The 13,305-nt window shown below is 45.3% G+C and overlaps 1 protein-coding gene across 1 annotated transcript; it reads right to left on the bottom strand.

Annotated features, from left to right (window-relative positions):
* Positions 1-6,431: 6,431 nt before the first annotated feature.
* Positions 6,432-13,303, bottom strand: LOC103367440 (solute carrier family 22 member 7-like). Its single transcript, XM_008295462.1, has 11 exons — positions 12,926-13,303; positions 12,450-12,553; positions 11,935-12,089; positions 11,686-11,854; positions 10,884-11,007; positions 10,687-10,796; positions 10,303-10,517; positions 9,105-9,213; positions 7,981-8,187; positions 6,956-7,083; positions 6,432-6,922 (listed from the first exon to the last, which is right to left on the bottom strand). The coding sequence occupies exons 1-10, from the start codon at positions 13,301-13,303 to the stop codon at positions 7,002-7,004; spliced, it is 1,653 nt and encodes a 550-aa protein (XP_008293684.1). The 3' UTR covers positions 6,432-6,922; positions 6,956-7,001.
* Positions 13,304-13,305: the final 2 nt, after the last annotated feature.

The raw sequence follows: 13,305 nt of genomic DNA, 5'->3' as shown, positions 1-13,305 counted from the left end.
TGCACACACACACACACACACACACACACACACACACACACACACACACAGAATCATATACAAACCTGGAATTACATGTTCCTCCTCAGAGGGACGCCTGAACTCTGGAGCTGGAACGGAGACATCTGGAGACTAATTTTGAACCATTTCATGTCTTCTTTTATTTTTTTCAGTCTTTAAAAACAAGCTGAGGTGTTTTTGGTGGAGGGAAGGTGACTCAGCGTTTATCACAGGTAAGACAACAGTTGGGTTTTTTTAGGTGTTGCATTTTTAAAAAGCTGTGATGTGTGTTTTTTATATACTTCATCTGGCACAATCTCTTTTTAGCAGGTTTTTTGTAACACCTCTGGGTTCTTTAAATGGTGAGAGCTGCTAAAGCGCCTGTTGTTCTATAACAAGACACTAGAGATCTGTTCTGACATTTGAAGCTCTCTGTCGTGTTAAAGTCAACGATAAACCTGAAATATTACGTTTTTTAAATATTAACAGTCACCGCCTACAAATGTATTCATCCCCGTTGGAAGCTGATTTCTCTTTTGTTGCTTTTTGACATTAAATCACTTTAATTTGTTTATTCTGACAAAGATTTACCAGAAAGACTTTTTCACGTCAATGTTTTCTGACACAGGATCAGTTCTGTAGTTTTAGTCAAAGTTATGCAACTTTCAGTTCATATTTTTAATTAATTGCTTTGCAGACGTCTGCTCTCACGTTGACATGAATGAGACTGTTTTTGTAAATTCTTGTTAAAAAAAAGTTAAATTGACCACGATCCAAGGTGGACAGTGGTTAGCACCGTGGCTTCACAGCTAGAAGGTCTCTGGTTCACGTCCCGGTGAGGACACCCGTGATCTTTCTGCGTGGAGTCTCCATGTTCTCCCCGTGCAGCGTGGGTTCTCTCCGGGTTCTCCGGCTTCCTCCCACAGTCCAGAAACATGCTGAGCTTAATTGGTGATTGTAAATTGTCCGTAGGTGTGAATGTGAGTGTGCTTGGTTGTCTGTCTCTAAGTGTAGCCCTGTGATAGACTGGTTACCTGTCCAGGTGGACCTGCCTTCACCCTGAGTCAGCTGGGATAGGCTCCGCCCCCCAGTGAGGATGAAGGTGTAGAGATGATGGATGGATGATGTGCGCTGTAGAGTTAGTGTTGCAGCCTCCTTCTGAAAAGTCTCACCTGAGATTTTGAACCTGTCCCAGCTCACAAAGTAGTTTTTATTGACCCTGTTTCCAGCAGCAGGCGGCTCCAGGCGGCTCCAGGCGGCTCCAGGTGGCTCCAGGTGACTCTGCATTACCTGTTCAAACAGCTAGCTGGTTAGGAACGTCTCGCCGCAGGTTGCAGGAAACCAAACTAGAATTAAAAGAGCATGACTTTTGATTTGGATTAGTTCGGTCAGTGCAAAGGTCTCACCTGGAAACAAAGAGCACAACTTCCATTTTGGGCCATACCTGTAGACTATAAGGATTTATATCGTGTCCACAAAAATGTCTGAGAGCAAAGCTTGGAGCTGGCTGCTGCTGTTGCAGACAGCGTGTCCGTCCACACAGCAGGTGGCAGAAGCAGTAAAACGTGGCCTTGAACTTCTGCTGCCCCGTGAACCTCCCTCACCCGACCTGACTTCTACCTGCTTCTTCAACTGAAGTCACGCTTGCGTTGTTGCTATTTTCAGAGTGATGATGGAGTCGTGCGTGCAGGGACAGTGGAGCTCAAACACTGATGGACCGAGTGAAGTTCAAGGAGACTGTGTTGAAAAATAATGCAAAAATAATCTCCCTCCGTTCTCCAGTGAGGCCCAGAACTTTTCATGTTCACTATAAAATCTTTTTGATGTTGCTCTGCTCCGTGGTGGCCGGCGCTGACTGCTGTAGCTTCATCCAACCACCACCTTTCATTTCTGCAGCGTGAAGCACATTTAAACTCACATTAGTCTCCCAGAATAATTCCCTTTGATGCCGTTTCGTCCACGTTCAGAGCCACAAATCTATAAATACAGCATTTCCAGAAGTGTTATTTTTAACCACGTTTTGACGGGTAAAATCTGACAGCTGAGAGGGAGGACTCCTGCTTTGACTCGTTTGTCTGCAAGTGACCCTCATGTTTGCTGTTAATCAATATGAGCTTGTTGTTGTGTTTAAAAACTACATGATGAACGCAGCGACACATCAGCTGAGCTCTCTGCTATCTGTCTGCAGAAACCCATCAAGGTCTTGGCTCACAGTTAGAGCTCGTACAAATGTGTGCCGCTTATTTCGGTCTGATGGTTTTGCTCCTGTTTTTGTGGCCACAGGGGAGAAACGTGGCCACTACAACCTCCTGCGCTCACAGCATCAGCTGATGGACATTACTCTGGGGACCTCGGTGCTAATCTAAACAGCTGAACACATAAATAGCCACCGTGTGGCCTCTTATGGCTGAAAGCAACCCAGCGACAACAACTGGCCCCGACCTCATCAGCGTCACTGGCAACCTCACAGGCAACGCCACCGCCACACCTGCCGCCGTCCAGGTGGCCAACGTGATCAGCTGGCTGACCGTCGGCATCGGGCTGCCCGCCATCGGACTGGCTATTTACACCCTCAAGAATCTGTCCAAAGGTTTGTCTGCACTCTGTTGGGAGGTCAGAAATGTTTAAATATTGTCTTGTGACGGCAGCGTTCCACTGCTGTGAGTGGGCAGCTAGAGTCCTGGTGAGGAGCGGTTCAGAGACCTGCAGGTGAAAATGCGTCAAGACATCCAGACAATGACGCTCAACCACAATTTTAGACACACAGACACGTTTTGACCTCCAAATGATCAAAGCGCTGCTTAATGGCTTATGCTGATGTGGCTTTGCAAAGCTCGCCGGGTATGTTGATGTCACACGTTATGACTTCTCGTTTCTTCTGTGTCTTTGTTTGGATCGTTTCACCACCACACTGTGTGCAGCATCACTATAAATCACCCTCACATCAGCAGTGGCTTTAACATGAGCAGCATCAGACACCAGGACATGGCAGGACGTGTGATTAATAATGATAGAACCAGACGTGACAAGTCAGTGGCAAACAGGTCTCATATATATAAAGTATGAGCAGTTGTAGAAGTAGCGCTTGTGTGTAAATATGTTGTCACGTAACGTCTGTCTTTGACTTTAATGAGATGAAATGCTGTTTACAGTCAGAGGCTCTGAGCTCATGTAAAACACTGTGTAGTGTAATATGATGATGCTCTATGTTTGTCCAGTCATGTCCCTTCCTGTTTGCTCTGCGTCCAGGTGACGGTAAACTTCCGATGCACGTCATGTTCCTCCTGGTGTCTGACATCATCAGCTTCTTTGGCCGCCCCCGTGTGAATCAGGAAATGGAGAATGGCTCCATGTTCTCCTCCAGCCCCACTGACTTCATCTTCTATTTCGGGGTCGTCACCAACATCACCCTCATGCTGTTCATAGCTCAGGAGCGCCATCTCCTGGTGGCCTACCCGCAGTGGCTCGGCTGCTGCAGCAGCCTCAGGAGGTCCCCGGTGGTGGCCCTGGTGGCGTGGGCCGCCCCCTTCGGCATCCTGGCCCTCGCCGTGCTGCGGTACAACCTCTGGTTCGCCGTGTCCCTGCTCGCCCCTTTCCCCTTCCTCCTCTTCTTCGCCGTGGACGCCTGGAGGGCTCTGATCTGCTCCCGGTCCAACCCCCCGACCCCTGAGAGGAGGAGGACGGTGTGGGGCATCGGCGCCATCTGGGCCAACTACACGGTCCTCTACTCGCCCTTCGTCCTCAGCGTCCTCCTGGAGGCTCTGGACTTCAGGGAGACGGTGCTCTACCTGGGCCTGGTGTCCCACCTGCTGCTCTACCTCAGCCCTCTGGTGGACCCCTTCCTCTACATATTCATGACCAAAGGGCTGAAGGAGGTGCTGCAGGCGCTGCCCTGCTGCCAGAAGCCGGGCCAGAAGGAGAGCAGGAGGCCCACTGTGGACACGGTGGCTGAAACCGTGGAGACGAGACTTTAGGAGATCATTCCACATCCAGTCGTTGGATGTCCCGCGTCTGAGTGTCCTCAGGTTGACAGATGCTTTTGATTTTTAAGTGGTGAATACTGATGATGACTGTGTGTAAAATCTGAGGCCAAACTTCTTAAAGAAGGTGGAGTCCCGTTTTCTTCCACCGATCTGTGGATCAATGTTTGAAGAGCCATGACTTGGAAAATAAAGTCACTGGAGTCCTGACATGTTGCAGGCTCACTGATGTGTCCACGTGGTGAACTGTGATAGAATAACACAAACCAGTCATATGATGGCGCAAATCTGGTCAAAAATGTCAATATTTCTTGTTTTTTCCAGTGACTGGCACCAACAGGAGCTTTACAATGTGGAGAGGCACCAGTCAGAGAAAAAAAATATTGAAATGATGCTTGTTGCATTCATGGCCATCGTGGAGCCGGTACTAAAGGTGAAACCACGCCCAAAAGAGTTCTATCATTGTTACTGGGCTCAAAGAAAAAGTCTGGTTCTCCAGCTCAAAGTGCTTCAGATATTCTAAAACATGATTCAACCAGTCAAACGCTGCTCCACAGAGAGAATGGACACCACTCCACCTTCTTTAAGAAACTCAAAAACTCACCCATGAGCTCAGATTTGACCCGTTTTACTTGATACCGTACGTTTGCACGGAAGGAAAATCTGACAGATGTGAGATGATTGTTACTTAGTTCTGGACAGCTGTTATTCCTGCACCAACACGTCAGAGGCACTTTAACACAGATTCAACCAGAAATGCTTCTAAATGGAGATCTTAAAGAATCTGAGCAGCAGCAGCAGGATTCTGAGACTTGAGATCCTTAAAACCAGCCGGCAGTAGCAGCAGCCTGGCTGGTACGAGCACATCAGCGTAATGAGAAGGGTGAGGTTACACCGTCATGGCTGTGACTGGCTGCAGGTCAGCGGCTGATACCAATCAGCTAATGGAGGCTTCGCTGCAGCTACGCTTCATTCCTGCTAACGACGCATGCACGGCGTTTCTATGGTGACGCAAATAACTGAGCTTAGAATAGAATAGAAGACAATAGAACTTTATTGATGCAAACCTCAGGGAAATTGTTGAAAATTGTTTACACTGAGTTTAAAAAACTGGGCAGTGAATTTGGTGATGGTTCTTAAAAGACAGCCGGAAACATGACTACATGTAGTAACACATGAAATAAGATCTTTGTCTGATGTGAGACTTCATTGTGAGTGGATGGATTCGAAGGGGGGCTGCACAGTGGTTAGCACCGTGGCCTCACAGCTAGAAGGTCGCCGGTTGGCGTCCCGGTGAGGACACCCGGGATCTTCCTGCGTGGAGTCTCCATGTTCTCCCCGTGCAGCGTGGGTTCTCTCCGGGTTCTCCGGCTTCCTCCCACAGTCCAGAAACATGCTGAGGTTAATTGGTGATTGTAAATTGTCCGTAGGTGTGAATGTGAGTGTGCTTGGTTGTCCGTCTCTAAGTGTAGCCCTGTGATAGACTGGTTACCTGTCCAGGTGAACCTGCCTTCACCCTGAGTCAGCTGGGATAGACTCCAGCCCCCCATAGTGAGGATTAAGGTGTAGAGATGATGGATGGATTGTAAGGTGTTTGAGTGACCATGACTTCTGCAGTTTCTCAGGAACACTCTGTGAATCACTAACTGATGCTGTGAGCTCGCTGAGACACTCGGTGCACTTCTGTTTGTAGATAAAGCCAACAAGCTAACAGATGATTACTGCTGAAATTAGAACTGGTTTAAGTTTAAGTAACAAGTTTAAGTAAGTAGATTCTGGAAAAAAGAAAAAACTTAAAAAAGACAAATTGGAGTCACGTTCAGACTGATACGCTCTGAAAATGCTTCAAATGTTGCATCATAAGCTGCATGAATAAAAGAAAAAGAAGCTTTTTTCCAGTAGCAGCAGACAGCGGCACATTAAAACTCTCGGCTTCATGCTTTATGTAAAAACACTGATGTCTTAAATTGCACTCATGTTTGAATGCACTTTAATGTTTTTGTCCTCGTGTTGTTTAGTCTGATATCCTGACAGACTTTATTTTAACTGTAACTTGGAACATTGCACACATCGGTTTGGTTCTGACCGGTTCTTACAGGGATGTGTTGGCTGCCAGCAGGTTTAAGCACTTTAAGGTTTTCTAAACCAGAAAAAATAAATACTTTATTATTGTAGAAAGTTTTCCTCTGTCAGGTACAGGTTTATATTTATTGATATTTTCAAGAAAAACCTCACATGTACACGTTATAAAAGGCTGTTGGCTGCTCCTAACGGTCTTCATCTTAATATTCAATATTTATTTTTAGTTTAAAAAAAAAAAGATCCTATCCTCTTTTAACTGTTAGTATTTTATACCATTTTATTTTGATATTTCCTGTTTATACACGTGCAACACCTCTGTTGTTTTTTTTTCCAACCTGCTAAATAAGTAAATTAGATTTTAAAGGAATGTTTCCCAGTGTTTAATCAGTTTATTCCAACATTCAGTCAAGTCTAAGAAGCCACAAAAATATTCTTTATAAATGTTATAAATAAGATTGCAGCTGAACCAGTGATTAATTTAGTCTGTATATTACAAACAAATGACCTTCAGTATTTTTCTATCTTGAGGTTTTTAAATCACACAAACGCTTAAAGATTTTTATCTGAATGTTCTTACAAGCAGCAGAGAAGCAGAATTGTTCTGTTTAAACCCTCGATGGTCTTTAATTAAACCATCAAAACTCATCTCTAGCTTTTTTTCTCCATAAACATGAAGCTCGTTTGTCTTAAAATGATTCAGCTGCACACTCACGATTCTATTTAAACACTGTGATAGCAGACTATAATGTTGGAGTGTTTCAGACAGAGACAATCGAACCAGAAACCAGTTCAGAGGAATAATGAGATGGTTTCCCTCTGAAGTGGACCGAGTTGCTTCCTTCAGTCTGTTCCAGATGAAGCTGTGGACGTCTGTTAGAGGCTGTTGACGGTACCAACCCTCAGCCAGGACGCTTGCTGTTCGGTCATCAGGACGTTTCCTCAAGGTGCTTCTTTTGTGTCGCTCTTTGATTCCAGGAAATCACCAAAAGGTTCTTTGCTCTGAGAGGCGCCATAGTTGGTTCTGAAACGAAACAGAAACGGATCGACTCGGAGCTGAAGCCACTCAAAGCTTCCCACAGACAGAAGCTACGGTTCGGTTCGTTTGGTTTCTATGACATCGTTTGACCTGAGACAAACTGTTAGCTTCACATTTTTCATTTCATGTGATGGAACTTAAATTTTCACTTTTTTTTTTCTTCTTTTTTTTCAGACACAAAACTTGGAAAATATATTCATGGATGTTTAGTTTAAATCAGAATGACTGCAGATACTGAGGTAAGAGTTTTAATGTACACATAGAGGGTTTACATCGTGTGTGAAAAATATGTTTGTTTTTTAGATAAAACTTAAATTTTCAAACATTTTAATGGGTTGAATTGACGTTACAGTATTGATTATTGCCTCAACTTAAAACTGTGTGATTTAAACTCTAATCTGTTGTTTTTGTTTTCAAGATTTCAAAACTGTACGTTCACAATAAAACCAAAGAAGTTGATCCCCGTTAAGTTTGTTGTTGAATTAAACGATGTTTGAACAGCTGCGACATGAACAAAAAGCAAAAAAAAAACAGTTTTTTTTAAACTTAAAACCTTCCATAAACTAATTCCTTTGAAGTAACAGGGAAAAGCTAATTGGAACAGCTTTTTATTTTTTATGAGTAATCAACTTATAAACGAGTGTTGATGCTGTTAATCAGTCAGTGAGTGATAATTTAAGATCGCAATCTCATTTGTTGGTTGAGCAGAATGTCATTAAAAGTTGTCTTTGATGGAACTGTTCTGTTGCTGATCCCAACCTTTATTTTTTACAGAGCGTACGATCACGATGCGGCCTCATGTGTTATTGTCCAAACCGCCACCAGATGGCGCCGGCGTGACTCTACAGACACGCCGTGGCTTTAGCGGGCTCGTCCACTGACCTCGGCTCCTCGATGTCGTCGATGGTCTCCGGCAGCCTCACGTTGAGCGTCTCTGGGAGCAGCGTGGCCACGAGGCCGGAGACCAAGGCCACGCCGCAGACGATGATCTGAGGCAGCAGGGTCCAGACGTCGTCCAGCATCAGGACCAGAGGAGCCACCGACACGCCCAGACGGCTCATGAAGTTGGTGTAGCCCAAACCGTTCTGCCTGGAAACAAACGGTAAGAACGTCATGAAAACCAGTCGCCTGTAGGAACTGTTTACACTCGTAACAGCAGAATGACGATAAATCACTAATTTCTTTAATTAATCTGTTACGTTTACAAAAACATTTAAAAAACCTTTTGTGCAACGTATTTCCAAGAGCCTCCAGGTGTGACCAACAATGGAAACCACAGGTACCGTACCACTGACACGGCTCTACGTACTGTAGATATTAAACTTCTGTCTGCTTTGTGCAGTTCAGCCCAGTTCAGCAGAACCAGTCTCTCATTAACCTGCCGTGACGATAAGATAATAAACAACAGGACATTTTGGAGGAAAACATTGTACTTTCCACTCAACTACACTTTTCTGACACCCTTCGTTGCTTTAAGATGCAGGTTTGACTCACTGGGTAACCGAACAGGCTTTTAAAGACGTTAAAGATCAAACCAGAGATTTTAGTCTCAACAGGTCCAGCAAACCTCTGAACCGCTCACGTTTCAGTAAAATGATTCAGACCAGAAACAAGAGCAGACGTGTGCATCAACACTTCATTTCCTCTCCTCATAACCATCCAGCTGTCTGTCAGAGATATTTACTGTCTCTGTAGATAAAACTGAACACAAAGCAGACGAGAGCGGCTCCAGCTGCAGCAGCCACAACATCCTGCTGACACACATATAAAAATAATAATAATAATAATAATTCAGCTACACTAAACCTGTGTAGTTCTACCTCAGCGGCAGGACTTTTCACTTCAACAATCCAAACACTTCTTCCTCTAAAGGTTAACGGATAAGCAGCACCGGTTGGCCACAGGTTAATCACTCTGACCTTTACAGTAGATAATTTACACTCCAACCTTCACAACAATCACATTTTAACTGAGATAAGTGACCTGCGGTAATATGTGGCTCTGACCTGATGACCGTGGGGTAAAGCTCCGTCGTGTAGAGGAAAACGGTGGTGAAGGCGCCTTCTGAGAAGCCTTTCCCCAGGACGGCCACGACCGCACGGACGTGCCACACATCTGCAGGGAGAACGGAGGTTAAACATGCGTTTAACTTGGAACGAAAAGGAACATATGATGAATTCAGCGGCCTGATGAAAGCTCGACCAGAGAGAATAAAACGAATGTGCAGCTTTTTGTTCTGTTTCCTCGCCGTCACCCGGCAGGATGTGATTGTTCAGGCTGGTTTTAGATCGACGCTGGTTGTGGGGATCAGCCCACGTGACCCTCACAGCTTCAGATGACAGGAATTTAAATAACACGACTGTTTCACACAACTGACCGACAGCAGCCTGTGAGTTTATACGTCGCTGCTGGAGCTCAGACAAGAAAAGCCTCTCACTCTAACTCATCCTCCAGGTGTTTCTGCTGCTGTCACAGTTTCACTCACTGTGGGTTCATTTTTTACTGCAAAATAAAGTCCTGCAGCTCTGTGGAAGCAGAGAGGACTCAGGAATGGGTTCTGTGCAGAATGACTCAGTGGTAAAGCTGCACATCTTCATAATAACTACAAAAGCTTCATTTATTTATTTCTTTTTACAAAAACTGAAAAAACTCCTGAAACAACAGGCTCAGTATTTCTTTCCAAGCAAGCATTACAGCATATGTATAGATGTTATACCTATTTTACTGTTCATATTTTGAATTACATCCTTTCTTTCTTTCTTTTTTTTTATACTTATCTCCCATCTGTTCCACATAAACACAGCAGCTCAGCCTCATGAGGAGTTTTTGCCGTGTGACCGTAGATCTCAGCTGGGTCACTAGAAGCCTCACCAGCGAGTGCAGAAGTTTTTGTTTTTCACAGGATTTGATTTAAGCAAACCATTTATTGTTTTTAGGAATGTTTTAAAATGAGAGGCAGATGTAGAATAAAGTGGTTTTGATGAAGTGGTTGTTTTTCACGAGGAAACCACACGACAGGTGTTCAGGAACCACTGAAATGTCTTCACAGTCTCTGGCTCTGATAGATGGTCCAGCTGTGGTCATATTTTCTAGAAGTCTTTCAGCTTCATGGGGTTAACTACACAACAATAAATAGTTCTAATTCCCACCAGTTCACAGCATCACAAACACTGAAATCCACCGACACCAGAACCCCTGACCGACCTTTGGGCATGAAGATGTTTATGGCGACGCAGGCTGCCGTCAGCATCAGCGTCCCTGCTTGACACTTCCTTCGTCCAAAGACGTTGACGACATAATAAACCGTCAGCTTGGCAGGAACCTCGATGGCGGCGTAGATGAAGTGTGTGAGGTAGATGTTCAGGCCAAAGCCGGTGATGCTCAGGCTGAGGCTGTAATACGTCGAGGCCACTCCGTACCTGCAGAGGAGATAAAGAACACCCCTTTATATGTTTAAATGTTCCACTGAAGCATGTTCAGTTAGAGACAGAGATTTAAAACTCATATTCTGAGGAGTTTCCAAGATGTTTCTATCAGGGAATTTATGATTTGTAAGATGTTTGTAGGTATGTTTAAGGCTCTACCCACCAGATAATCCCGGTCTGCAGAGTTAACCATCTCAGCTTCGGGGTTCTGATGAGGTCCAGGTAAGAGTAGCTCCTCCCCTGCTTCTCCTGGACGTTCATGTTGGCCAGAGCCTGTGCAGAAGCAGAAGAGTAAAGTCAGAGTGAGCAACCTGCAGAAATACATCATGAGTTCAGTTTAACAAGAACACAAGCACTTACCTCCAGTTTGAAGTTGGAGGACATTTTCTGTCTTCTGTTGATCTTTGCACACCTGTCCAGGTAGAACTGAGCCTCCTCCACCTTACCGTTGGCTAAGAGCCACCGAGCAGATTCAGGAACCCACCTGCAGTTACAAACAACAGGTAATTAAGATCTCACCGAATCACAAGTTCAGCTCAGGGGGCCCGATGTGTCCCAGTGTCATTCACAGGAGGGTTGGAACCAGAAAACACCAGATCGTCGTGGGTTTATTCAGACAGTTTGACAACAACAACCTGTTTGTGATGTATGTTTATGGCATCAGTGTTCAATCGGATGCATCTGTTTCCTGATCAATAACAGCGATCGCCTCTGTTTTTAAGAATCTCTTCAGTTTCCAGCAAAGAATCCGTCACAGAGAATCAAAGATCAGGTTTTAGTTTCCAGGACAGAGAAATCCTGACTGTCCGGAGCGAGTCTGCAGAATAAAGAACTGGTCACTGATTAATTCATTAATCCTCTAACTCATGGCTTTGAATGAACGTCTATCAGGAGACTAACCAGGTTTATTTCACTTTGTGGTGTTTTCTAATCAAGTCCCTTTAAAGGACTATTTCTTGGATCTGAGCTTGTTATTCACAGAACGACTCGCCTGCTCTCAGGAGGGTAACGTTGCTTTTGAAGGAACTTTGAACGGATCATTTCAGAGCAACAACAAGCACAAACTTAAAGACAGATTTAAGTTTAATACAGTCTTATTTAAAGAAGCACTTGGACCTGGTGAGCTCTGCAGGATGCAATGGGCTCAGTAACGTTCTCTCACCACCAGGTTAAAACAGCCAGTCCCAGCGGCGCCGTCACGGCCATGGTCAGCGTCCTCCAGTCGGTCACCAGGAAGGCGATGCCAGCCAGCAGCATGTTCCCCACACACCAGGTCAGGCTCCCGATCACGCTGATGAACGACCTGTGAGCCGTGTCCACCCACTCGATGCCTGCACGGCGAGGGAGTGAACACTGGTGTTTACGTAAAGCTGTGAACACATCACACACCGTCACTGGTAACTGAGCTTACTGAGGACGAGCGAGTTGAGGCTGAGCCCCGTCAGCGCGAAGCCGGTGAGAAACCTCAACGCTGAAAACAGAACGAAGGAGTTTGCGAACGCGGTGGAGAAGCCGAACACCATGGACATGATGTAGGAGGCCAGGAGGGTGTTCTTCCTCCCAAACCTGCAGGAGAAAACAGAACATTCATGTCAGTTGGGTTCTGTAGCTTCTAACACAGCAGGGCCTCATGCTCGGGTTAAGGAGTGTTTTATACCATTGTTGTAGAGTTTTAATCCCTAAAATGTAAATTACACAATAAATACCACCACAGGGTCACAATCCCAATATTTAAACTGTTAATACAAATATAACGTTTTTATTTTACTGGGAAGAACTTTGGTGACTTGACTTTATAAGTTTGATGTAAGTTGTGACACTCGCAGACATTAATGTGCAGGTTTACATTCAAACCAGCGCATGAAGTTGTTCAGACAGTTCATGTATGTCGTGTAAACCCTGTGGACTGATTTAACGTCTCCGTACTTGTCACAGAGGAATCCAAACGCCACGGCCCCGAGCATGACTCCAAAAAAGAATATCGAGCTGGAGGTTTTGGTCAGACTCTTTCTGTCGCAGACGAGGTCCCACTGAGAAAGTAAATCAGAGGAAGAAGTGATGAGAGCAGCTTTGTAGGTGCCAGCTTCTCCTGTAAGGCAGAAAGACGTCAGCTTTGACCTCAGCTCCAACATATTATCTGAAACTGTCCCTCTCAGAGTCTGCAGGTTTCTTCTGTTTGCTCCTAACAGCTGACTGAGAACGTAGAACCTGAGGCTCCGTATCAGCTGCTCACCTCTGGATGACTGCATGCAGTTAAAATGAGCATTTATTATTTTACGTTTCTGTTCTGAGGCGAGATCTGAGCACACATTGTCAGTAATGAGGTTATTTTGCTGCCTGCTCTCTGATCTTCTGCATATGATGATGTACATGCCGTAAACCTGCAAAGACAGCTTCAGTACCTCTGTTGCCAGGGTGGAGGTGAAGGTGGAGTTGTCGTAAACCCATCCGCTCCGACACTGAACCGTGGGCAGACCGCTGCTGGAGCTGTTGGATAGAAGCTGGAACTGTGGCTCTGCAAACATCTCGCAGGATCTCGGTCCTCCATCTTCTCGTTGGGGAATGCCGACGGTCAGCCTCTGCTCCTGAGTCAGGTTTCCAAAGAGTCCTCCATCGGCCAGCGAGCTGATGTCACAGCGGTGAGGAGGCGCCACGGCGATGAAGTTGGTCAGCATGAAGTGAAGAGGAAGAACCATCCGAGGGGAGCACAGCAGGACGACGATGATGATCTGGAAAGGCCCGAAGCCGCTGACTTCATCCAGGATGGTCTCAAACTTCATCT

The sequence above is a fragment of the Stegastes partitus genome, unplaced genomic scaffold (assembly GCF_000690725.1).
Source record: "Stegastes partitus isolate 25-593 unplaced genomic scaffold, Stegastes_partitus-1.0.2 Scaffold1050, whole genome shotgun sequence".
Classification (NCBI taxonomy): Eukaryota; Metazoa; Chordata; class Actinopteri; family Pomacentridae; genus Stegastes; species Stegastes partitus.
The sequence above is the reverse complement of the archived record's forward strand: the minus strand, read 5'-3'. Positions and strand labels throughout refer to the sequence as shown.

Bases quoted from the DNA above. Each gene is read 5' to 3' on its own strand.
- LOC103367440 (XM_008295462.1), bottom strand. From the start codon at position 13,303: ATGAAGTTTGAGACCATCCTGGATGAAGTCAGCGGCTTCGGGCCTTTC. The intron at 10,797-10,883 runs GTAAGTGCTTGT...GCTTCTGCACAG, and splicing joins CCTCCAACTTCAAACTGGAG to GCTCTGGCCAACATGAACGT. The intron at 8,188-9,104 runs GTCAGAGCCACA...GTTTGTTTCCAG, and splicing joins CTTTACCCCACGGTCATCAG to GCAGAACGGTTTGGGCTACA.